Source organism: Poecilia mexicana, unplaced genomic scaffold, assembly GCF_051168715.1.
Source record: "Poecilia mexicana isolate PSO_F unplaced genomic scaffold, ASM5116871v1 scaffold_9, whole genome shotgun sequence".
Classification (NCBI taxonomy): domain Eukaryota; kingdom Metazoa; phylum Chordata; class Actinopteri; order Cyprinodontiformes; family Poeciliidae; genus Poecilia; species Poecilia mexicana.
In genome coordinates, this window is record NW_028263378.1 from 29,691,821 (window position 1) to 29,718,844 (window position 27,024).

Genomic DNA, 27,024 nt, shown 5'->3' on the forward strand with positions numbered 1-27,024 from the left:
CTAAAGCAAGTGAAAAATAGTAAGAGCAGTTTAAACACCTGAGTATCCGTATTTTCTTAAAATGAGAGCTTAATGCCGACACCATTTCGGAACCACTTTGTGAACATGCAGGTTTAAAAATTAGTTGAAACAGAAGCGCTTTTGGATTGGGTCTATAAAGGTTGTCAAAAAGATTCATGTCAACATAAAGATTGATAAGAGAGACTCTTAGCTCCTCCCCTCTGCTGTGGCAGGTAACTGATGGCTGAGAATCAGAAACAGGAGATGCTGCTAGTTGTTTAAAACTTTTGTAACATGGCAGTGTTGCCATTGTATACCCCTTGTGACAATCAGAAGCATTTCTACAGGTCCAGGGTGTGGATGAACTCGAGCCGCTGAAGGAAGGCAATAAGCAGCTAGCTGTGCCACATAACTCTGTGTTTCCATTAGCCATAAAACGGCAAACATTTAAAGTACGACAATAAATTCACTTAATGGAAATGCTATCATAACATCTATCGTTTATTGTGAAAAATTAAAGTTCACTATAAGAATTCTGATTTATCATCACAAATTTCAGTTAATGTAAAAAAAACTGACTAAAATTGTTTTTCATTTTTTTTACTATTTCTCATCTTTTTTCCCCAATGAGAGCATCAAAAAATAACAATAAATCCAAAAGTATGAATAATGTCTCTATGTGCAGCTTAGTGATACCACACTTCTGTAAGTATGTGGCGTTACAGAAGGATCAAAAACTTGGCACCTCGAATGCTGAGCCATAAAAAAGAAGAAATCATTATCATTATCATTATCATTATCATTTTTATCGTTATTAGAATAGTAGTGCAAAATATTGGAATAATCCCAGTCCTTATCGTTCACTCCTATGTGGAGCAAAGGACAAATTCAAAGTTTAGTCTGAAAACAATCTTAGCAGTACTCAAACACAATAATGTTAGTTATTCTTTTAATTTGCAGCATATGACAGTATAACTGCTGTGGCTATAAAGTCATCCTTAAGTTTTTTCAGCCAACTTGCTGACCTTCAGACTTCCTAAATGCCATGCTGTTAAGTGAATACTATATTTTAAACCGATGTCATTTCTATACTCGGCTCATCTCTGCCATTTAAATTTGACCTTTCTCAAACTTACTCTCCGTTGAACTGTCTTTGGCACCACAGATCTATATTCAGCTGAGCCAGTCAAATTAAAACTTTTCAAAATAATTTAGCAAAGCCCCAGTGAATCAAGCCTCACAGCTTTGGCATCGCTAGGGTTCCCAGGGAACCATAAGCCCGTTTTCCATAAGATGAAAGACCTACTGGATTCCCAGTAGGTTCATATTGTAGTGCTCACTCATATTATATGACACACTGAGGTCTCACAGTAATCAAAAACAGCCGCAGCTGCTGGAGTCAGGGGGACAGGTGAGTGATGAGATGCCCACCAGGGTATCACAACTATATTAGTGGAAACAGACAGATATTATCTCCTTTGGTCTTCTTCTGATCCCATTTCTGGAATATTTCTACTGAATGTTAAAGCAACAAGATTCCGTCCGGTACAGGGTTCAGCAACGACTTGCATAGAGACGGAGAGAAGAGATGTTGTTCATGACACCAAGCATAGTAATGGAGTTTAGGGTTCATTTTACCAGGGTTTTAGCACTTTATTCAAAATATGATTTCTTCTGGATATAAGAAAAAATTGTGTTGTCAGTCTCACTGTTATGGTGAAAGGTACTGGAGAGGTTTCACAACGAGGTTCACAGATGGCCACTAACCTTTATGAACTACATGAATGCATTTATGTCCAATATTTAATGAGATACGACCAAACAGTTTTCTTGTTTTGGCTGTTGTGGCCTTTAAGGAACAGGAAGCAGGGTGGAGAGAGAGGGGGAAGACATGAGCAGAAGGAATGGAACCCAGACCAACCATGTCTAGGACCAGAACCACCAACTGAGCCAGACAGTCCCACTAAACAGTCTTCTTCTACTGCTGCTATCAGTGTGTTTAAACACACATGGCTGCCAAACTGGATTTTAAAGTTTAGTTGATGAGCTGCCTTATCCTCTCAGAATTTTGACTTCAGGGATCTTCCTGTTAATTACTGCAACTTGGAATTTGAGTTTTTTTTTAATTTTACTTCAAACATACAGTAGAAACCTATAAGAATGCTTTTACTTGTTTTCAATCTTTTTGCAGTGACAAATCTTAAACAGAGGCAGTCCAACTCCCTATGCAGTGCTATTTTAAAAGATCCAGACAACACTGTAGCACTAGGAAAATCAGCAAGTTGGTACTGATTTAAAAATGCATACTGCTCTTCCAAAAACAAAACAAGCCAGAAATTACACCCACTCTTCATGTTGTCCTAAATGGACTGAAGTGGAAAGGTGTGTTAAAGCTGATTTCTCAAAGTCAGGCCCCTGAACTGAACGGCGTCTCCACAATGGTCAACCTATGTTAAAGTAAAACCGTTTTAATGTTTAGGGATCTGATGAACCAGTGACAAATGGGTTTAGGGAGAAAACCCATCATGAATGCTGCAAGGCAACATTTAATGCACATCAATTCTCATCAATAACACACATTGGATGCATCCGAATTAGCCGAGCCAGAATCGGTTTTTGGCTTTGGAAAGTCATGGAACGGTTAGTGGTCAGAGACTCATCACCACTTGTTTTTTTTCTACCCTGTACCCAAAATGCAGCTGGATATACGAATGTTATTAAAAGTGACTTTAACATTAAGTCTGACAACTTGACTTAAACAAGTCTCAAACATAAATAGAACATGCAGACCTTCAGTCACTGCTGTTGTCCCACAGCTGTTTCACCAGATGTAGGACAAAAATCCAGATTTCCAAGCCTGTGAACATCCACGGATATCGACAATTCCCAACAGTTAAAAGCTGCCTCCAGGAAGTGGTGTTCACGTTTCAGAAACTGATGTTAGCAAATCATTTGGGGTTGTCTGTTTGGTGGTGGTGGGAATAATTTGGGTGGCAATGATTTCAACTGGAACTTGAATTTCACAAGCACGACGTCACCTTTGATTGACTCAGTCTGAATCCATATAAAAAGTATCCATGGTACAACGATACATTTTTTCACCATTGGTCACTCTGGCTCATTATTATGCAGGTTTGTGTAACCCTGCATGCCTTAATTTGGCCACAGTTACAAAAGTTCCACTTTTCATGCAATGAATTGAGCTAAACAAACTTCCCTCTGCCAAGAGCTATTATAGAATTGTAATATTGCACAATTGTTCTACCATATAATGTTCTGTCAGTCATCTGACAGATTAAATTCATGGCTCAGGCCTCTTCAGACATCTTCACTCTGACACAATGCAACCTGTGCTGCAGCAAAACAACATCTTTTTTTCTTGTACTATGAATCCAACATCACATTTCAACAATACGGCAGCTCAATCAAGCAATTTTTGTTTGAATGTGTATCAGCAAAAGCATTCAATCCCTAGAAACCTCAGTGGGGGCAGTGGTGGGGTAAATATGAAAGTCAAATATATTACAGGCCTCTTTTTCATCTGCCAATTAACCGAGACAAGAGCTCTACAGTGAGCAGCACAGACGAAAAACCACAACAAATGTTTAAAAGGAAAGTTCTTTTCAAATGCTTTCAAGATAATGGAAACCAATTAGTGAAAATACAAAGTGGACAAAGGGCACAGCAGTCAAAACCCGCACAAGTCAACCAAACGCTAAATGCCCATGTCCCCTACAGCGCTGAACATGATTGTTTTTGTCACAAAGGCTGAAGCTTCTTCCATGGTACCAGAAAATCCTTATTCTCCTTCATGTGAAAAGAATCATATCAGTGAAGTACAATAAGGTGCCACTGTTGGAGCAGTCAGGCAACTGAAAAACTGATCCACAAAGTAAATCAAATGGATGATGTTCTCCACAATGAAAAAAATGTTTAAGAACTTAGAATAAATATATTGCAGATTTGTATTGTAGTCAAGACCACCTAACCCAAGTCTAAGTCAAGACCTGAGTGTATTAAGCTAGTTTATCCATAGTGGAAAAAACTCTTCAAGTTATTCTTAACCCACCCGCAGTCTTAGTGCGATGCTCAGGAGGAGCGTGGCAGATGTCACGGTTGGACAGAGGGAAAGCCAGAAGCACACAAGGGGTCAGTGCGACCCTGGCTGACCGCTTACAAGGCGCCCAAATGACACCATCTCATAAGACTGTGGAAGAGTTACAAAATGTATACTTACTTTAAAAAGACTTTAAAAGCCACCTAAAAAAATCTGGTAGTGTTACATGTACGTAGACTGTCAGCAAATTAGCAATGCTTGGACAGGAAATCAGGAAAAACATTCTCTGCTTGCTTACCACTCCAGTTTTCCTTCAGACAAGGAGGCCATAGTGAGAAAGAAAGGAAAAGCTCCCATGCCGTCCATGAGCCAGTGCAGTGCTCATCCTGTCTCGTCCACACGCAAAGAGACGGATGCATAACTTGCCACCATCTATGATTCTTTGAACTGTGAGGCAGAGGCTGCTCTGATCACCTCCACACGGGGAATTTCAGCTCTGATGTGGTTGAGAGAGAGGGCTCAAGATCAATTACATTTTCCAGTTGACTGTCATTCAAATGCTGCTTTAAGTTTAAAATTCAAAGGTATTCTGACTAGATAGGAGATCTTCACAGGAGTGTGTGTCAGACAGCTTGTCTGTAAAAAATGTTTCATCTGAAGAGCAGAGAGGAAGACCTGAGGCGACCAAACTGTTGATTGAAAGGCATTCTTGGCATTTATCCAGATTTTCCACAACGTCATGACCTAATCGTCCTCTGGAGAGAAAGCCGCCTCATCTCACCTGCGTCTTGGCAGCTCTTTGATATGTTTTTTTGTTGTCGAACGAGATGAAGGCTGCATGCAAGATCAGACGGTCCATTTAAATCTGCGATCCCACCGAAACATCTAGACATGCCACTCTGAACAGGATTTCAGCTACACAGACTGGAAAACTACAGAGAAGACTGACACTATAGGGACAGAGGAATGCTTCATCAATCCCTCCTACCCTTGACTATCACTGATGAAACGAGAGACAAACTCAAAATATATTTTACCTGAACTCTTCTTAGTACATTCTCTAAAGCACAGAAATAGGTTTGAAATTATTTAGCGCTATGTGTCGTAATCGTGCTCTGAAAATAAAAACTCACCCATTAGAAACTGAAAAGTATTCCTGCAAACTTCAATGCCTCCAATTATATAAGTAATAATATCATATAAGTAGTCCAGGAGTGTTTCCACCAGAATATTTCTTCAAAGTAAGGACGATACGTCTGTTAGCTTCAAGACGTCCAAACATTCTCATGTCCTGTCACTCTCTTTCTGATGCTAAACAATCCACCTGCACGTTGTAAATGAACTCTGGAGAAAGTTTGCGGCTGAACGACAGCGTCCCAAATCTTCTTCAGATGTTGTTGCGATGATGGCGTCAGACATGTTGCTTCCAGCTTTTCCACTTTGAGTCCAAAGCATTCTTCAGCTTCAGCTCACTTCTAAATGGAAACTCAGAATTAAGTAACCATACGTTCCTTTTAAATGTATTTGGGTGAAATCAATAAGAAAAGCTTGTGACTGGCCAATAAAAGCCGGTATGTTAATCAGCTGTGGGCCCAAACCACGGAAACTCAATAGGCTGCTGGCTCCAGTTTACTGTGTGAAAAAGCTGAATTAGAATACAAAGTTTACCATTTTAAAACTCCTCAAACTGCTGTTTAAGGGGTGGATTGTTCATGACTAGTTTATTTTGTTAAAAACAACAGAAATGACTATTTTCTCAGATATTGGTGGTTTTTATACATTTTCTCTGTGTTTTGATGACTTGTTCCTGGTTTTGCTGTAATGTACATATATTCACACACATTGACGTGTGTCAAGGAAAGCTGGAAGTAAGTCTGCAACTTTTCAGATTGTAAGACAGCTAACCCTGTGAGCAACTGAGGCTCGGAAAATAGAGTAGCTTTCACAGTCAGTCCTGTTTCGTAAATGGGGTTTAATAATTTGGTTCTCCTGTCGTCACTGTGACGCATCAGACCCTTACTGCTCTAAAAGAACAACCAAAACACGTTGCATCTCCAGGAGGCTACAGCCTCAGTGTTGTACTCAGCATTCATCACATAAGAACAAAATTAATATTTGATTTGCATCGGTACGCCCAAGTCTTTGTGCCTCGTAGCAATGTTCTGAGGAAATGAAAAGCCTTCCACACACACAAGGTTTGCCCTGTTAAGACTTTTAGAATAACATTTAAGAAGAAAAAGTTAACTCAAAGTTGTGCAAACTTTTGAAATGTCCAAAAAAGTCCATAGCTCTCATTACCAAGAACCAGCCTAACATTATAGTTTTCTTCCTGCCAGGTCAGTTGTGTTCGCGTGGCTTTTTCCATGTCGTGTTAGCGCAGCTGTCCAGCTGCTGCAGGCCTGCAGTCACACCCGCAGCTCTCCTGGCCTGCTGTGACGGTCGGCGAGGCAACATCTGCACTACTGCAGCGGCGCAGCGGTTCACATCCTGACAGGAAACATGCAGAGAGGAAGCAACCAAAGCAGCAGCTTTACTGCACATTTAGAAGCTGTGCAGTAAAGAGACTCGTTCCATGCCAGGCTTAATGACAGATATAGAAGTGTGATTCATGCTATTAACCCTTGTATGTAGAAATGGGGTCCAACCGACCCCACACACGTAAAACTTGTATCATTTTCCATAGTCCTCTACGTTTGCCTCACACACACAAGGGTTAAATTTTTTTTTTTTAGTAGAATTTTGTGGGACTGTTAGGTTTTGTTTATTGTTAGGAGCTTGACAAGAAGAACGGAAGAGAGAGAAGAAGCAGAAGAAGAAGACGTGCAGTAAATAGCCCACGACCGGGAATCGTACCAGGATAGCTGCACCGAGCGCTACATCCTAAAATATGGTGCGCCTGCTCGACCACTGAGCAGTTTACTAATGTTGCTTTTAATGTTGTTTTCAATGAAATATGCTTGCTATGTGAATTGCTCATACAGCTTAATGGTAGAAAAGCCATTCTGAAGGGACATACGGGTAGAAATAAAACCACTGAAATGGGTCAGACAGGAATAAAACTAATTTTATGGCAGTAACACCATAAATGTCGACAATTAATGTCACCAAAAGTTCTGAAAGCACAAGCATCTCACTTTTTAGAACTTTAAATGCTTATGTTAGATTGTTTTGTTCTCTAGTGGCATTTTAATGAATAACACGCAGACAGGAAATAGGAGAGAGAATGTGATTTTGTAAGATTTTCTATAGCATAATATCTTAGTACACTTGACATAAGATCAAACTAACTTACAAGTAACTTTTCAGCCAGATATTGGCACTTGCTTTAAGTCAATAATTCCTTAATACTGATTAAAATATATGTTCTTTTGCCAGACAATTTCACTTATAACATGGGAAAATGTCTTGTAATATGTGAAATAATCTTTTTCATTATTATTAACAAATTATCTACTTAAAACAAGCTCCTATGTCTTTCTGAAAAGTTACCTGTATGTCAAGTGTACTAAGACAGCTGCACTAGAAACAAAACCAAAACCACTTAGTGAGATTTAGTGTTTCTGCAGTGAATTCAAAGTCCAAATAAGCAGAAGCTGTAAAACATGGCTGTCACACAAAACGGTGGACCTTGGGTGTGCTAACTTGACTCTGAGCTACGGAAACACAAGGAGTGCATTGGTAAAAATTAAATAAAATAAAATTAAAGTTTAATGATTTAATTTTAAACGTGACCAGAAACATGACTGATCAATAAAATTGATTTATCACCCAGCCCTACAATGTAGCAAAAACACTTTTAAGTATTTCAGACTCTTTTGTGCCGCAGTTACTACTTAGTAACAAAATTGGCATCAAAGAGGGAGCTAAAAAGTCAAAGGTAGGTGTGTTTCCTGCCAGCTGCAGGGTTCAGGTGGATACATCAGCCTGGTCTCTCTGGAGGCAGGAGCACAACAGCATGATCCTGAGAATTAATTATCCCCACAACAGCAGTGAAGTGTAACAGACTGGGATGATGTAATCTTGGAGGCCATCTTCACCTCATAATGGGCCACCCTCTGGGACTCGGAGATGAGCTGAGCGCTGCACACTTTGCAGTAGCTGTCTGTGAATAGCCCTTGGTCCACCTCTGTAGACTTCATCTGGAAAGAAAGACAAACGCAGGAATGGAGATCAGAATCACAGTTAACATACTAATTCCTCTGCAGTGTGCAGTCAAGAGTTTTAATCTCACTTCAGTAGTTATAGAACTCAAATAAGAACAGTTGATTTCTCTAAATCACAAAGCTTCATGGCGTTGATGTGTGCATGTTGGGGAGGTTTTTGCTTGGCCCACGTCCAGCACAAGAGCAAATGTTTAACGTTATGTGTTCACTGTTCCAGGTTTGTTTTTCCTTAGATTTTTGGAAGTGCATTCACCAAACTGCTAGAGATTTCCTGCAGATGCGGATGCTTGAATCAGTCAGAAAACAGCCTGGAGAGGGGCTCACTGGTGTGTCCAGTCATTTTCATGTGGCAGAATGAATTTTCTTATAGTATCAAATTCTGCTATGGCATTAAAGTGTTTGCTGGTGCTGACCACCTAGTTAGACACACAGTCCTTCAGTCTCACAAACCGTAGACTGCTTGTGAGGTAGTCATAGATCCAGGTGAGTGCTGAGGCCTCCACCTGTGTCAAAGTAAATCAGCCTAAATTTCATTAAATGCACTGGAGAAATCAACATGATCCTCACAGAGCTGCCTGCTTTGTCCAGATGACAGTGGGTTTGTGGAAGCAGGTGTATGGCATCTTCAACTCCAACTCCAAACTGCAGGGGGTCCTGATATGCGTTTGTTTGCCTTCTCAGGTAAGCCGACAGCATCACATCTCATACTTCCATTGTCCCTAATCAATATTTTATCACCTGAAGCATTTAGCGTCAGGACTGGATGCTGAGCAGCCTTGGAAAGCACTCGGCCAGAAAAACCATCCTGTGCCAAACATCCTATTTCGGACTCAACACTAAACTTCTATTTCACAATGATAAATAAATTACTACAGCAGATCAGGCTGGCAGGTTTTCCTGGAAATCCATTAAAATATATGATGGAACTTTGGTCTAAGCGTTACACAAAAATATAAGGCGCACCACAGAGCGTTCAGCTTTACAGCTGGGCCCTCTCTTATTGCAATTATTAATTTAGTCAGGCTTCTATCAGGGGCTCACATTTCATATTTGGATGCAGTCAGGCTGAACCCAATCACTATCTCTGGGCACGACTTCATTATGAGAAGCAGGAGACATGAGAACTGACTATATGTATTTTGAAGCAAACTTTCATTAATGTCTTTGAATGCAAATAAGACCGGCAAGCAAATTGTGTTATTTTAAGTCGTCCTCCAACTTCTCCTCACAAACCCACAACTTGCTCATTAACATTTCCTTAAGCATATTATTAGGCCTTTCTATTTGTTCTACAGAAATGACATGTATGTGATTAACTGATGATGATAAAGGGTGTAACAAATTTAAGATGGAAAAATAAATTCTTGTAAAGGTTTTAGAAAAGTCAAAACTTGTTGCTGTCCAGCAATTAGTTATTAATGGCTAAATAAATGTAAGATATATATGAGCTTTGCACATTAAGGTGTGTGCTTTGCTTACACCTCATTGCTGGTTTAGTCTCTTATTTTGAAATAAGACATCAACTTTAAAAGCCTGGTGGGCCACCAGGCTTTTAAAGTACCACATCGGGTAAAGACGGCTTGTCTTCACTGGTCTACACACTAACAACTTCAGCAAATAAAGTGACAAGACACGTATAAAGAATCAAACAGTTTTGATTCATACTTTAATTAATATGAAACAACTGAAGTGGAAAAAATGTGTGTTTTATGTTTGCCTTTTTAATACCTTGCACTTGGTGTTGTATTGTTAATAATGTCTTCCAAAAAACACATAATTACCTAGTCATATTTTCAAATTTCCTGTCAACTTTAAGCATTTTTTAACTCAGAAACACAGTGGATGTTTAGCTCCTCTTTCACCAGGCTTAGCAAAACTTCTAGAGGAAACCCTGAGAAAAGAAGGAGTCATTTATTTACCCGGTTGTGTTGACAGAGGCAATTAATAAAAGCTGTTCCTCAGGCTTGGCTGACAATTACTCACAAAAATATGAAAAGTTTTAAAACCGTTTTTACTTTTAATTATAGGTACTTGGTTGGCAAAGAAACAGTGACAGAGTGACAAATTATTTGTAAGCACTATGAGAACTGCTAACTGTTAGCTGCCAACAACATCAAAATTAGCATCTGCTTCAGAGCTTCTTAAACTGGTTTAGGATATTCCCAGTTTTCACAGTGAAAACCTATAAAATGCTTTGCTACAATCAAAGTATTGCCAAGATTGGCATGATTAGTAAAAGCAAAAGGAACCTTCACAAAAATGTTACTGTTGCAAAACATACTGTATTTCAAAACTGCTGAATGTTCCAGTGAGTGTTATTGGAGACTAATTTCGGTATAACTGGTCAGGGCCACAAACCCATTTAGGATTTCTGAAAAAAAGAGTCATAACAATGATCAATACAGTTGATAAAATAGCCTTGGAGGACCAAAAAGATATGGAAATACCAGACAGTTTTTCCCATTCAAACAATAACCGATCGCTCAGTTGCAATGGCTTCCCTGCACAAGACTCCACTGCTGAAGAAAAAGCACATTGAGGCTTATTTAAAGTTGACAGCAAAGGTTTTGGACTGTCCAGTATAAATGCTGATAATCAGATCCCGAATCAGGACTCTTTGGGTGTCATTGGACACATCATGTTTGGAGGAAAAATAGAAGCTGAATAAAACTGGAGGCAGGATGAAGAGGGAGATGTATTTTCTTCACAAGAGACTGAAGTTGAAACAAATGTGAATTTTAGTTAACAGCAAAGAAAACTCTTAATTGGTTTTCAGAGTGCATAGAATGAAACCCCAGAACCTGTGAAGATTTGAAGACAGCTTGGCAGAATGGGTCAAAATTACACCTGACTAGTGTCTATTTGAAGATTTTCTTACAAATTAAGCAGTTTCCACAAAGTCTTTACTACATTTCCTTTGGTATGTTCAATACTTATTCCCTGTTTCATTCCACTTCTGTACCAATAACTACATTAGTGAACTATTTTGCTTTGAATTCTTTGTATCTGTGGAGTTGTTGACATGTCGTGAATCATTTACATACTAAAACTGAGAAAACTGTTGACGTATTCAATGCTCATTTTACAAGCTGTAGATCATTAGGAATATTACAAAGAATCAAAACCAAGAGCAAGTCATCATATGAGGATTTATTCTAATGTAAAATTTAAAAAGAAAGTCCCAAAACTTAAACTTTGGTTGTGATAATATATCAACATGCCAATGCAGGATGTAAAGCCCATGATGAGTTTTGTGGTCTTTCTAATGTAAAGTATGACTGTTCTATGAAGTTACACAAAGGGTCTAGATTATCTCACTTTTTACCAAATCCCTGATGGGACAATGAGGGAAATATTTGCAATTTTTTGCAACTGCGGGTTGTTAACTTTCTGTCACCCAGTTCTTTTGTTTGCAGTCCAAGAAAAGGAGCTGGAGTCAGTTTTAGTTTTCACAAGCCAAAGTCTAATTGATTTTTGATGACATATAGAGTTGTACAGCGCTGGACTCCTTCATGCAGTATGAATGAACACCACAGAAAGAGCAAAGTAATCAGAGTACATTACATATTTATCTTCTTGGGCACGCACGCCTCGGACAATAGGCTGGACTTCGGCACGCACCGCAGTCTACTTGGTCATATGCTGTCGCCGTGGGCAGGCCAGCATCTGCACATGCCAAGTCGTTGGAATGTGATGCAAGTGTGTGTGTGTGTGTGTGTGTGTGTGTGTGTGTGCACGTTTGAGGAAGTGTGTTGTTTCAGGTGTGCAGCTAAAGGCAACAAAAATGCTGATAAAGACCTTGAAAGTTCAACAGTGCTCTGTCTCTCAGCTTAAAGTTTTATGTTGATATGAATACAAGCAGCCTGGAGTTCCGTAAAGCTTACAAAGAGAAGAAGTTGAGAAATTTCATAAAAATGTTACCACAGAAACTAACTCGTATATGGTTAGTATCATTTCACAAATGGTAACCAGTGAATGATTAATATAAGTTTACAGCCTAGGCATGCTGGCTGCCAGCATATCCAATGCTAACATTAGCATTGGTAGAAGTAAGTTTTCAGGCTGACATTGACATGTACTTTTGTTGATCACGACTGGTTTGTAAATGCATTTAAAAGGGAAAAACATCCAAAGGCTTGAATACTTTTCAAGGCATGAGACACTCAGAATTAACTTACAGCAGCATTCTGTCCCTCAGTTGATGCTGCATGTTCTGAGTGTCCTGTAGCTCAGAGGAAACAACCAAACTCACTAAAGCTTTTCAGAAACTCAACAGAGCAATTGCTCAAAAAGAATAAATAAATACCTAAATCAGTAATGCTGCTTTTCTCTTCAGTCATGCAATCAGTTGATAGTGGTGTAGTTTCCTCTTTTACTCTCAGTAGACAAACTGCACAAATTAGAGCCTTAAAAATCCTAGTCAGCTCATGCCAGCAGCGGACCTGCTGCCTGTTTTTGCACGGGCACACAGATGCTCAAAATGAATGATTAATCACCCGAAACTCCATGGCATCAGAGGCAAAATCCGCAGCAGCATGTAAACAACAACACTCTTCTCTCAAGTTATTATCCAGAGCTAAAGTTTTAAAGCAGCATATTTGCCCTGTAAATCTTAGGTTTATTTACTAGGTTTTGAACTGATTCCATTTTCATACCTTTACTAGGATAACATTCAAATAAAGCAAAGAATGTCAATCAGCAGAACAATGTTTCCTGTTAAATTTGTCTGCAAATGACGAGTCAACAAGTAATATCAAAACACTGATAACATGTTACCTAGCATTAGCCTGGCATTCAGCAAATTGTTCTACATAAAAACAAAAACACATTTATTAAAGGAGGGATATGATGAAAATTGACTCTTTTTTTTAGCTCTACATCATGTGATGATGTGATCAAAGTGGAGAATAGGAATAACTTGGAGCTTCTTACAGAGACAAAAGCCAATTTTAAGGTGTCGAGTTGTGGTCAAATTTCTTTCAGTACATACATATAAATACTATAAGAAACTCTTTGACATATACAGTAGTTTTATAACAACTGAACGTAACGTAGTTAGTTGAATGCGCTATAAAATGGCACTAGGTGTCTGTAAAACACATAATACCGCCCCTTTAACAACGTCTAACAGCAGAGTGTGTCCAGGACTGTGAGGTTCCATCAATAGTATGACAGAATTTGCAGTGTGAGTTCAAATGAGTGGGAAGCACGGCGCTCTAAAGACCAGATCCAGCTCAGTAAATTAACATGTGCCTCTCCTTGGCAATCAATTCATTAAGCTAATGGATTTCCGTTTCAAAACCACTGTTAAAATTACAAAAGGCTGACTCTCTCCGAAATGAAAAAAATATTCATTTTCACTAAGAGTAATCGGATAAGGGGAAGCAATCACAAGCCAACAGGGAGGTCACGGGCGGGGGGGCGGGTTTACACAACCTGATCATCAATATGTGATCAGAGCAGCTGTTGTCAGCAGAAATCCAGTCAGGCAATCTCAGCGAAGCGCCATGTCGCCGCTTGAAGGAGAAACAACACGTGGCTGATGGAGGGCGGGGTTGGGGGGACGCTGAGGCTGAAGCCCACCTTGATTTGACGCTGGAATTAGCAGAAGGCTAACTTGTTTCTCACACAGCCAACTCTGTTTAACATCCGTCTGCGACGATGACGACAAACTAGCAAACAAGCAGAGGCTGAGCGGAGGCTGCTGGAACCGCAGGGAGCAGCGAGATGAGAGGGAGGTCGCAGCGGCCACTGACCAGCAGATGTTACAGCAGTGAAAGGTCAGCTGTAATTCATCAGGGAGAGAGTTGAGCCTCCAAGCTGGACTGGTGCCCATGCAGACAAGCTGGACTCACACCAGCCTGCCCAGTATTTACTTTCTTAACTTCAGACAGCCAAGGTGATCGATTCTGTTCTGCTGCTCAGAGGATCAAATTCACACAAGCAGGCTCAGATCAACAACTTTTACAAATCTAATTCCTGTTTTTACTCACTTGCTAATAATCTGTTCAGTTATTTTTATGATTCTCTTACTCTTACTTCTTTCTTCATTAATTAATTGATTTATTATTTATTGCGACAGGTCTAGTCCTTAGTAAAACACCTGAAATTGGTCCAGATCACTAAAGAAAACTGTTATGGGAAGGAGAACGTTGAAGTTGCAGACGGCGTAGAAAGATGGGAGCAGCTGTGTGCTCTCTGTGACCCATACGGCTCACCGTACCTCTGACTTCTATCATTATCAGCAAATTGTGCAGCTGGTGCTTTGGGGCCAAAGAGTCAGTCAAATATTGCTCCCAGGGGGGGAAATTAAGCAAACCGGGTGAGTGTGGCAGCTCAATAGCACAGCAGAGAGATTGCACTTTATACCCCCGTTGTCCTGATCTGAGCTTTGTGTAGGCCGTGGTAAGTAGAGCTGGAATGACATGCCCTGAGGTCAGAGCAGTGAGCAGTTACCATGCGGTAGATGCTAAATGGCCCGTTCACATGGAGTGTGGCTTGACCTGCATCTACACATCTGCTGATGAAACAAATTCACACTTTCATTCTACAAACTTCCTCAACTTTAGTTACGCTTAAGCCGGGGCAGAGTTAAAGGAAATAGCAAAAAAAATAAATAAATTCACAATTTATTACAAACTTTAATTTATTCCATGAGGATTTGGTATTGCTGATATATATATATTTTTTTTTTTTTTTTTTTTTTTTTTTTCTCAAACCAAAATCTGTGCATTGACATTCAGCTAAGACTTAAATACTTCAAACCGTCTTTCATTACAGTAACAGCTGCATGTCTTTTCAGGTACGTCCACACCAGCTGTTCAAATCCACTGTTTGAACAGACCTAGGCGTGAGCTTTGATTAGGCCACACTTAACACATAAATCTAAACCTTGTTAAGGAGGACAGAGAGTAACACACATTTGCAACTGTGCCTTTTATTTTGTCAGAGCTAATCAGCGCTGCAGACTTCAGTGACAAGTTGAAATGGTTTACCATATCTTGCAAAATTCTCGGAAAGTTGAAACTGAAATCCTTGAACACCGCTCAATGTCCTCTCAATGTCCTTCACACAGCAAGCACAGAGCTCTGCGGTCGATTTCAGCAAAGATACATTTAGAACTCAATGCCTTATTAAACCTCTGAAATCTGTGTCAATGTTTTTTTAAATTTAATGTTTGCTGACATTTCTGAGTGCAAAGAGCTAATATCCTGAAAGCCGTTCAACACATTTCCTCAGGCACAAAACTGCACCAGTGATGTAATGAAAGAAATATTGGCCTTCCAAATAAAAGACGTGTCGTATTTCATGCACCTATAACAAAGTAAAGGAATTTGCTCTTTTACTCCAAACTCACGGTTCAAAGGTCATCAGCGGCCCACATGTGGCCCATTAGTCTGATCCACTCTTCAGTTGTAGCTTTGAGTGAATGTTCCGGGCATTTCGCCCACCAGAAAGTGAGCATTGATCCCAGTCTGTTTTCTTCCAGGACTGCGCTCCAGTTAGCTCCATTCATAGTCTCCTGGAAGAGACGCATTTCCATGCCATGATGCTTCACAATCATGGAGGAGCAGGAGCGCGTTGTGCTACTCTTCTAAGTCACAGAGGGTTCCATCGGAGCACATTCTTTTACATGTATATTGTTTTTTTTTTTATAACAAATAAAAATAATAATAAAAAGCTGATGTCATTTAAAGCCATGCACAAACAGTACTCACAAAGACATTTTTCTTTGCACCATCACAAAACTTCATCCACCTCAGTTCTGTCTGCCTGTGTAGGCTGCTGCTTCTACTAGCTTGAACAGGCCGTCAGTTGATTAATTTGAACTCTGCTGCCACCTGGTGGCGGGAGGCTTGTTTAGCAGTCAAGCATGAATAAAGAAAATAATAAAGTTCTGCTTCCCGCACCCCACCATGCCTCTATTTGACAAGTACTGACCAGGGCTGGATTTACAAGGATGTTGGCCCCTAAGCTGGAACAATTTTTGGTGCCCAATCCGCTACAAATTATTTTGTTAATGCAACAAAGGGGTGGGCGACATGGATTTTTGTGGCGATACTGTGATATTGATAAACATTATGATTAAACAAATATTAATTACTTATTTTTTGGGGTAACTGTTTGGCTGTAAGTGCATGGCACATTAGTCTTAGCACTACAAACACAAATATTGTTCTTAAAAAGCATTTCCATTTACAACAGGCTTCTTTAGGACAGCACTTACTTAGAGAGGTGTGAGTTATATCACTGCTGCACTAAGTAACTGCATTAAATCATATTTTCCAAATTTACCGATATATGTGCTTGTGAAACTATCAGTGGAGAAAATAGCAAAAATAACATCTTCAACAATGCAGTCAATTTTCTATTTTTATTTACCATCAAACACTGAAATTTGGCGAGACAACAATAAATCAAAGATCCTTATCATAATCAGAGATTTTTCACAATAATTGATAAATAATGCAAAAAATGCCCATCCTCCTGTCTCTACAATAAAACATGGGTCATTCAGTTGGGATGATTTACCAGCCGCAGGGTTGACTCTATTGTGATCTAAAGCTGCCTTTGTTTCTTTTTTTTTCCCACTGCTGTCAGTGAGAATATAGCTCTCTTTTTGGAAGCTTTGTCCTTTTCTTCTATAGAAAGCAGTAGTTTAGCAGATCTGAGACAAGTCTGGTATTTCTGAAGAGTATTTGACATTCTGCTGCTGTGACAGACTCGACGACCTTTCATGAGTCCAACAAAGCTCCTGCTTTGTTTAAATGTTATATTTAGAGCAAACTGTGGGCTCTTTGAAAATAAATATGCTCAAGTAAAATTACTGGAGCCCTTTGTCACAGACTGCGCTATTTATATAAACCCAAAGACCTGTCACAGCCCACTCCATACGAGAGGATGAGACTGAAACAAGTGCAATAAGAAAATGCAAAGCAACAAAGAAGCCGAGCGACTTCAACACAACCAAAGCAAACAATTATTAATGACATAGAAGCGCTGGGCTTTAAAGACTTATTTATAGGCGTTCCAAATTAGAGACAGTAGACAAACCAGTGAAGTGCTTAGCCCTGCGTTTGAAGGATTTCAGAAATAGAAACAGATGACTTCAGGGTTCAAGAAAATCCAAGACAATGAAGGAACAAGTTGATGAAGAAGCTTTTTTTCAAAGGCTGTTTACTTGGTATTTTGTGAAAAACTTTCCTGCTGAGAGTTGATAGAAAGAGAAAGTATCTAAGCATAAGTCAGTGTCACATAAAACTGTCCACCGATGTGAGAACAGGTGACATTCTCTGGTGAAGCAACGTATAGCTATTTACAATAGCTAAACGTAAATAGCTATTATAAAAAACTATTCATCCCCTCATGTGTTGGACCTTTTACAAATCTTTCATGATCAAAATTCTTGACAAAAAAATATTTAATGTCAAGATAAAATGGGGTGAATATTAAATGCACTTATTTGGTGTACGTATTTTAAATTAATTTTCATTATTTTTTTAGATAACAAATTTCACTTTGACAGTAAAGCACTGATAAGACTTCACCTCCCCTCTCACACAGGTCGCTTGGACATGTGTCCCTTCTCAAACACTCAGGAACTTTTTTTCTTTTCTTTTCAATTTGTCGTAGTGCAAGTGACAACAGGGAGCTAAATATGGGAGTGGCAGAAGAAAAAAAGCTCTACGGGCACAAAACAGAAAATGGAAGAGAGAGATGAATAAAGGTATTGAAGAGATGAAGAAAAGCTTTTCAAAGTGACTGTAAGGTAGGTAAGTTATGTCAGTGTATCAACAGGAGAGTTGTAAATATTCAGGTTAGCTTAAGCAAGTCTAAAATGACAGGTGGTTGTTGTCTTACAATCATTTGCTGTAGTTGTAGGCCTATTTACAATATTACAGATAATAAATAACTAAATAAAGACCTAATAAGTTGTTTATAGTGAATCATAAAGCTGATAAATTATGTAACAGGTCCCCAACGCTGTGTTTCTTTTTATATTACATAAGTGATATTTTGCTACAAGTGTTAGAACGCCAGGAAAAACTGTCAAGATAACTAATATTGTAAAACAGAAGTCATACATTAAGTCAGAGGTTTGCCGTTAGGGAGCGTCCTTATGCTGAACTCTGGTTAAACTCAGCAGGTGATAAAAACCATAGAAGTAATCGCAACTTTAGCATTATGCTAACATGAGTGTGCAGTGATGCAGTGGAGGCATAGTCAGTGCTTACCAGGATTATTACAATAAACAACTGCAACGCTTGTCCTTTTATGCTGTGTTAATACAGATTTAAAGGCAGTACATTCAATAAACATCTGTTTGACTAAAAAAATTGAGTTAGTAAGGCATCATATCTCAACAAAAAGCTGTAGTAACTTACAAAAGATCCAACATAGGAGTGTGTTGTTCAGTTTTGTCTAATAAAATATGTCCACCGTCATAGAATGGTAAGACGTAAAAGTGCTTTTATTTTATTCTGATTTAATCCCCTTTTCTGCACCTGTCAAGAGATGGTGTTTTTAAATGGGAAAAGTTGATTTATGAAAGTAGTTCTGTAGTTAATGACATCAGGCTGGAGAAATTAATATTGATTTTGTATAAGCCTTACTAAACACTGGAATGCTAGAAAATGTAGAGTTGAAAGAATGTTCCACATTCAATTTGAATATGATGCCCATTACTGAGGGCATCATATTCTTAACTAGTCTGATACTCAAAAGTCATTATACTCTGTTATGTGCTTCGGGCACATTATGATTTTTGTTTATTTTTTCTTTGCTTTCTTATAGACTTTAGTTGAATGACCTCTTGTTAATATGTTTTGGAGTTTGGATAATTTATTATTTTTGGTTATTTGATTACGTTAATTTGTGGCGCTGTTGGTCCGCCTATAAATAGGCTGGGTTTCGGCATGTTGGGATCTCCGCCCTTCCACTCGCTCCATCACCACAGGGGAAGTGTCTTGACACGGTGCACGCTCGTCTAGTCGCTGTGGGCCACAGCTGACGTTTCCAGCCTGCCATGCGGTGTTTCTGTTAGCCTTTGTTTGTTTGCTTTTTCGTTGTGATTTTGGCCTGGTGGGACCAGTTGTCCTGGTTTTGATCTTTCTTTTGAATTAGGTTCTTTTTTGCTGTAGTCTGTACTAGTAGGGGCTTCGACGGCCCTGTACAAGGTTGCCCCCCTACTGTACCGTTTTCTGTTTGATCGGCTCACCAGGTCCAACTTTCTGTTACTACTTTTGTTTTTCTTTTTTTTGGGACACGGAAAACTGAGGGCCTTTAACTCTATTTCTTCACAGAAAATCAGAAGCAGCTGAACCAAGAAAACCAAAGTTCCAGAGAGTTTAAGAATAAAATATTTAGTTGAACCCTCATTATTGTCTCGTGTCCTCAAATATGTTGTGACCTTGGTGGATGTAACAACTCCTAAATATTCCTAAGCACCTTGATAATTCTTTGAGTGGCATTTGCAAGTGTATTGTGGTCTTTAGATCTCCCTGGAAAGCAACATTCAGCAGGTACTGTACAAAGGTGAGCACTGTACACAAAAAAATGCCGCTTATTATGCTACCACTTTAAATACTCAAGCTAACAGGCTGTGAGATTTACTAATCTTTTAGGCTAAAAACAAGGTTACATATTAGACACATAACTTGTTAGCATGCATAAAATCCATTTGCTGATTAATCACAATCGAAGTAGAGCTCAAGTAAAACTAGTTTTCTGTATAACAGCTGTAATCAACAAATTTAGTTAACCGTGTGTGAAATTTTGGATTATATTAGTGTTTAAATTAAAACTCCCAACAAACATGAGCATTTTTTGCATGTATATGGTCTACAAAAATATTCTAATTGTATTGTTTTGTGTATTTCTGCTTTCAGTTCTCATTTGACAATCAAGAATCTGTCAAGAGTCTTTTTAACAACATTTCAAAATGAAAAAGAGACTTCCAAAATTACCAAGAATCTCATTTAACAGATTCTTGCCCAGATTCTGGCTGTTTTCTGGACAGGCTATTGAAGTATAATTGTGATTTTTTTTGGAGTACACTGAAGTTGAAACCAGTGTGGAAATTAAGGACTTAGATAGATTCCATGTATTCCTGTCAATTGGAAAGCCACTGGTGGAAGATTTGGTTGAAGAGCCAAATAAAAAAAAACCACGTCGATTCTCACGTTGATTTAAGATCAGCATTGATTATTTTTAAAGTAGCTAATTTTCAGAGGGAATCAGTGTCATTGCCATTTATTTGTAATTTTACTGGTTGAAAAGTTTAATAGTTTAATCATAATCTTCATTCACTTTTTCTCCACAGTTTTTAGGTTCTTTAAGATTATTGTGATGATATAGCAACAACTATTATTTATCCTCTACAGCCCATACTAATAGGGTAGACAGTCAGCCTTTAAAATCACTTCTCACAAACAAAGCACCACAGATCACTGAGGAGTATGAAGTCACAGGTTTTAACACATAATGTAGTTAGTGTGGGATCACTGAAAAAATCTCAGATCTGGTCGAGACACTTGAGGTTAGCTCTAGAAACTAACATTTCTTTAACAACTACCATATAACTGTCTTACAGTGTTGATGTGTACAGCCAAATCTACACAACTGGTTTCATTCTGCCATTGAGAGCAGATCACAGAAATGAGCCTTTATCTGGTGAAGTTGTTCATATAAATGTAGCGTACTTTGATGATAATTGTAATGCTTATGCAGTAAACAAAACAAGTGACTATGAGTTGATCACATTAGCAGAAGTTTCTGATTTTCATCCTTTAGATTAGGGGTGTCCAAACTTTTTTCATTGAGGGCCACATACATAAAAATATAGGAGGGGCTGGGCCACTTACTAGAAATTAGATATATAGCCTTAACTTCAGTGTAAGTTAGAAAAATAAATTAAAAGTAGTCAATATTTTATATTGCTGAATATAATTAAAGACAGCTTTCCATAAATTGATCTTTATCGGTTTATTCAGAAAAACTTTGGTAGCTATTTCTCAGCAGCCTCAGATTTCTTCTTAGAAGATTTACAGTACAGAGTAAAAACAATAAAGGGGAAAATGGGATGGGTACATTTTAAGCTTGTTATTTAAGTTAACGTTCGTTTGAAACATTAACAGACTGAACTGCACTTAATAACAGGAGTGCATATAATTTTATTAAATTATTCTGGTGAGTATCAGCTGCGCTAGGTATGTAAATCGGGCCATCCAGCTGCGGTGCTGATCCGACGCCACTTGTGCCAAAAATCCAGACAGATGTCACTTGGTCAAGTAGCACATCTGCATCAGATGAAATCAGCTGACTTTGTACTCTGTGTGTTAACAAGAAAAACGCATATAAGAAAGTGGTGTGCAAAAGCAGGATAGTGACAGAATTGATGCGTTTTATTGATATTTGAAGCATGTGTACTTGCACATGCATTAACTCAAAGGTACTGTAGAATATATTTTTTACTCACCTAAAGTGGGAACGACATTGCACTCAGTGGGAACAGTGCTGCTGCACTTTGGACTGGCAGGTCTGGAGTCAACTTAGTGGTTGAGATGCAAAGGACATTATGGAGATGGCAGTCGGTCATTTTGGTTCTCTTTCTGCTTTTGTTCAGTGTTAACAGCGAAAATATTTGCTCACATATGTATGTTGAGCCAAATAGACTGATCATTTTTTTCACGTGGCGTCTCATCAGAGGAAACTTTTCCTTTTCCAAGCCCCGGTAGAACTCAGGGAGGGAAAGGTGCTGATGTTGATTCTTCAGAGAATCATCACACTGGGTTTCAATGAGTTCTAATTGCAGATTATCTTCCACTTCTTTGGGATCCACCAAGAAACGAGTTGTGAACAGCTTGGTTTCTTTTTCAATGACAGAAAAATCCTGGAAGTGCTGTCTGAATTCCATTTCGAGACATGTAATCAGACACATATTTCCCTTTTTTAGACACAAACAGAAAAGACTACAACCACAAATAAAATGCAGCAAACAAAAAAAGAGACGCAAAGAAGACTACAACCACAGATGAAGGAAGAGAAGGATGCAGAAAAAATCAATGTGGTTTAAGATTAAATGGAAGTCCATCACCACTACTCGTGGCATATAGACTATTCAAAGACTCCTCTAAATGCAACCTAAAAATGTGTCCTTCTTTTCCCCTGATGTGAGGGATGGGTCCCGTATATCCTTTGTGGTCCACCATATCCCATGACTCAATTTAGGTCCAAACTGGGACAATGGCTGTGTAGAGCGGCAAAATTATTTTTGCTGTATTACACTTATATTTTTAAGCAAGAATGTAGATATATAAATCTCAAATATCTGCTTGGTTCATCAATACATCATCTAATTGCAATATTGCTCTCAATATTGCAATTTCAGAGATGTCTCCTCCTGCTGCATTAACAGCTGGGAGCTCCAGGTTCGGCCTATTGCAAGACAACCCCTAACTCTTGACACATCATTTTAAAAACTCCCACTAGTTTTTCCCTATGAGTGGAAGTTAAACACATATATTAATAAGTCAGGTAGTATCTAGTTGTAACATTTTTGGCTCACTAAAGTATTTAATTTATTCCTGAGCAAATCGGTTTGACTGATTAAAGTTCAGTGATTCTTGAGAATAGGGACAAAACAGGTCCTATGGATAAAGCACAACATTTGAATAAAATATACCCAAAATAGTTTAGTCAGATATTTTTCTGACTAAACTAGTCAGATATTTTTCAAATATCTTACTAAACTAACCTGGGTCATGTGAGCACAACAATGTATATTTTCCTGGTGTTTGCTGAATATTTTTTATTTTAAACATTGTAGTAGGTGGCTGGTTTCTTTAAAATCCCTTGTCCTGGAGCAGAACTCAATACATTATAATAGTTTAAAACAATTAAAGAATACTAAAATTATATATTATGGCAATAATATATAATGACACTGCAGCAGATTTAGATGGAAAAATATATTTTTGAATTCCACCCCAAAAGTGGCTGTTTAGTCAAGACAACATCTTAACTGGGTTGCTTCCACACACTGGCAGTAGAAAACTCTGTGCATTTAAAAAGAAAACACAACAGCCTGAATTTAGCTTCAAAGAGGAGTGAGCTCCGCACTAAACATGTTCTACGTTTTAATGTTGCTGTGAGAGAGAGAAATTATCCAAACGGCAACTGCAAATGGAAATTAGCAGATGTTATATGTCTGAAATGCAAACTAATGACCTTTATCTATTCTGCTATTGTTGGTTTTTAAACTGAAAAGAAAATCAGCCGAGGAATCAACGGACAGACCTGCACAGAGGAACCGACAGGTGACCTGACTGAGCAGACCTTTCCCTTTGAACAGTGTTGCCCCTAGGGATTTGGTCTGGGGGAGGGGGAGGGCTGTTACAAAGACAAACAATTTAATTCAGTTGAACAGCAATCACACTGTGCAACTGAATTGATTGCCATTAGCACAGACAAAATATATCTAACAGTTACTGAAGACGTACTTGAACTGAATTACAAATGGATTTGATAACTGCACTAGTACAGCACATTTAAATACACCAATACTTCACAAGCTTGGTCAAACATGGAAAAACAACATGTTAATTTGTTCAGCCAGTGCAATTAGTAACTCTAAATATAATGTGAATTAAATAATAAAGCATATTGTGCAGAACACATAAAATTAGACTGAATAGATATGTCCCTATGAATCAGGCACATTGTCACAGATAACCTATCGAGAATTTTCTTTTCCAAAACCAGATTTGTGCAAATCTAGTATTGACCTACCGAGCCCAGTCTTGTACAGCCAGAGAGAGACATTTTTGGTGATGACAGAAGCACTTGGGCTATTTTATTGTTCTTTTGCCATTTGTACCGTGAGTAAGTTATCGGTTTCAAGGTATACAAAGGTCACGGTTTTAAAACCACTAAATTTCTCCATCATGCTGTTTCTGCAATGGTATAAGTGTTTTGTTTTCTTTCTTCTTTTTTTTTTTTTGTCTGGTCAGATATAAAGTACAAGTTAAATTCCATCAGTCACATGCAGCTGCAGTATCAAAATCCCTCAAAGAATACAGTCTCTGTACTTGTACTCAAGACTTTGAAGTGGTGCAACTATTGTTTTGCATTTCTAAAAGATTTTCAATAACCTACAATTACAAAACTCCTATATAGGTTTTTTCCTTTCTGACTTAATGGTAGGGATTTATTGTATTATCATCTATCAGGCTAAAGTTCTTATAATGATAATAATTTTGACTTACCCTTATCATGACAAATTCCAATTAAGGATGCTTAAAAAAACTTCCCTTATTGTTAGTTTTGTTATTTTTACTATTTTCTCCACTGTTTGTTCAATGAAAGCAGTAATGTATATCTACACAATAGAAAATATGATTAGATGTCGTTAATAAGTGCAGCTTAATAGTATAAATCAACCTTCTTTATGAGACTGGGGTCCCAAAGAAGCAATTATAAATGGGAATGTTCTTCAAAAGTAGCATTTGTGTTTGAGAGACTATGATCTGCCAGCTATTAAAAGAAGCAATAAATAGTTCTTATCACCACTATCACAATAGTACCACAAAATATTGATAAAACTTACCTATATCACCCACTCCTATTCGAACTTCAAGGCACAACTACTTTTGCACCAGAAACATATTCATACTGTAATCATAATACCGTGATACTGCAAAACCATGAAATTTTTACCTAATGTTATCATCCCATTATAATTTCATCTACCAAATTGGCAGATCAAAGCTTTACAAAATTGGTCATCAGAAATTGACCATAAAATCTTTTCATCACTGCATTTCTGATACATTAGTTAGAAATGTGCCAGTTTGGCTTAATTTACACTGCTGTTGTCTGTAGAGAACTTAACATTATCTCAAACTAAATCAGTTTAAAGAACACTGGAGGCAAAAAAAGTACCTTCTGACCTCCTGCAGGTGGAGCAGAAAAACCGAAAAAAAAAACATTCATCATATCTCAATAATCCATTCAGTCTATTCTGTGGTTTTAAATGAAATCGTGACACAGAAGGTTCGCCCACTCCCCTTCTCCCTCTGCCTTAAATGTCACCTTCAGAGAAGAGTGGGGCCATTCTGCAGCATGCAGAGCAACCTGGGGAAGCACGCGCAGGATGGGGAGTTGATCCTCACGTTCTTGCTTTCTTATTATTTTCTGACAAGGCAATGGGGGCTGCCACGGGGAGAGAAATTAACGTTACTCTGATAGACTGTCGCGGGAATTCTGACTTGAAGGTTTAAAAGAGAGCGGGTAGCGCTTCAGACCGGTGAACACAGACTGCCTCTGTCCTGTCCGCAGCAGAGAACCCGTTAAAGGGGGGCATCCCCCGGACCCTTCTGGGAGGGTTAGCTTACTTTTTAACTGCCCCTCACCATTAGAGCCGCGGGGCTTCGCGCGCCGCTTCGTTTCGGCTCCTAGAAGAAGCGCGCGCAGCAACAATCAGGGATGCTCACAAAATCAGCATGCAGCACCAACAGCTGTGCCTTTCATCCTCTGCAAGACAGCATCTTCAAACTCACACTCATTTACTTTTTCCCCCCGTGTCAGGGAAAAGAAGGCAGGCGCGAGCGGGTGCAGAATGAAGGTACCTGTAACTCCACGCTGTAGCCCTCGTAGTAGTGCGTCGGGAAGACCCCCAGCAGTTGTTGCACTTGGATGGAAAGTGTACACTCCATGAACCAGAGGATGCTGAGGTGCGGCAGACTGAGTTGGAGACTCGTCTGTTGCTGGCCGCGATACTACGCTGGAGTATCTATAATGTGCCGGCTGTCTCCGCCCCCGCTGCGCCGCCATTGGCCGTGATAGTTCAGCTCGGGCCAGGCGGCAGGAAGTTCCTGCTGCTCCCCACATTACTGAAATATCACCTGCACACACCTTTCACACAGAATGCTAATTTGTTGCAGGTCAAACATCGCAGATTATCTGCTGAGATACACAAATATCATTTAACATGAATGGCAGAATATGTGGGCTAAAAAAACACACATACTTCGAGCTGCTAAAAAACTTTCAAAATTAGTGAGCAATTATCAGTATTTTCGCAACTTTTCATTTTGAATTAGTTTCAAATTTGTCTTTAGACTAATTATATGTATTTATTGACAAAACTAATAAATACATTTATAAAATAGACTCAAAGAACAAATGAGTGCAAGGGAACCAAGAAGTTGCTAAAGTTACATTGAAATGACCAAGTCATGTTTGTATTGATTTGGATCTGAACATCCATCCATTTTCTATACACTCTTGTCCCTAGCGGGGTCAGGAGGGGTGCTGGTGCCTATCTCCAGCAAAAGTTTCGGGCGAGAGGTAGGGTACACTCTGTACAGGTCGCCAGTCTGTCGCAGGGCAACACAGAGACACACAGGATAAAAAACATGCACACACACACACTCACACCTACGGGGAATTTAGGGAGACCTAGATCTGTACATAATAGAGGGAAAAAAGCCATGGCGACAGTTTCCAACTCTTAATTCTAATAGTTTACTTTGTGACCCATCTTCAGGTCATTATAGTGCCGACTGCATGCTTAGAAACACGTTATCTATGTGCTTTTGACCAACTGTGACATCTGATATTAAATGGTTTTGTACCTTGTGCCATACATGTAAAGCTTGAAAACTTGTTCCTCAGAGCAGAACCTCCTTCCAGTCCATAGAGGCACACAGACCTTCCCACTTTGTATGTACAGACATCACTGAACTGCCCTCACCTCAAAAGGGAACAGATACTTGTAGTGCAGGATCATTTTACGAAGAATGT

The 27,024-nt window shown here is 38.9% G+C and overlaps 1 protein-coding gene across 3 annotated transcripts in view; it reads right to left on the reverse strand.

The window, feature by feature from the left end:
• Window positions 1-26,058, reverse strand: part of zmat4a (zinc finger, matrin-type 4a) — an 81,889-nt gene extending 55,831 nt beyond the window's left edge. Inside the window, exons 1-2 of one of the 3 annotated variants that reach the window (XM_015006545.2) lie at window positions 25,848-26,058; window positions 8,095-8,196 (exon numbers count right to left, since the gene is read on the reverse strand). In XM_015006545.2, coding sequence (XP_014862031.1) covers window positions 8,095-8,196; window positions 25,848-25,934 — 189 coding nt within the window. In that variant the 5' untranslated portion in view covers window positions 25,935-26,058. Of the gene's footprint in view, window positions 1-8,094; window positions 8,197-15,577; window positions 15,883-15,938; window positions 16,172-25,847 lie in introns of those variants that run through there. The other 2 variants (XM_015006546.2, XM_015006547.2) reach the window with 2 other exon arrangements.
• Window positions 26,059-27,024: the final 966 nt, after the last annotated feature.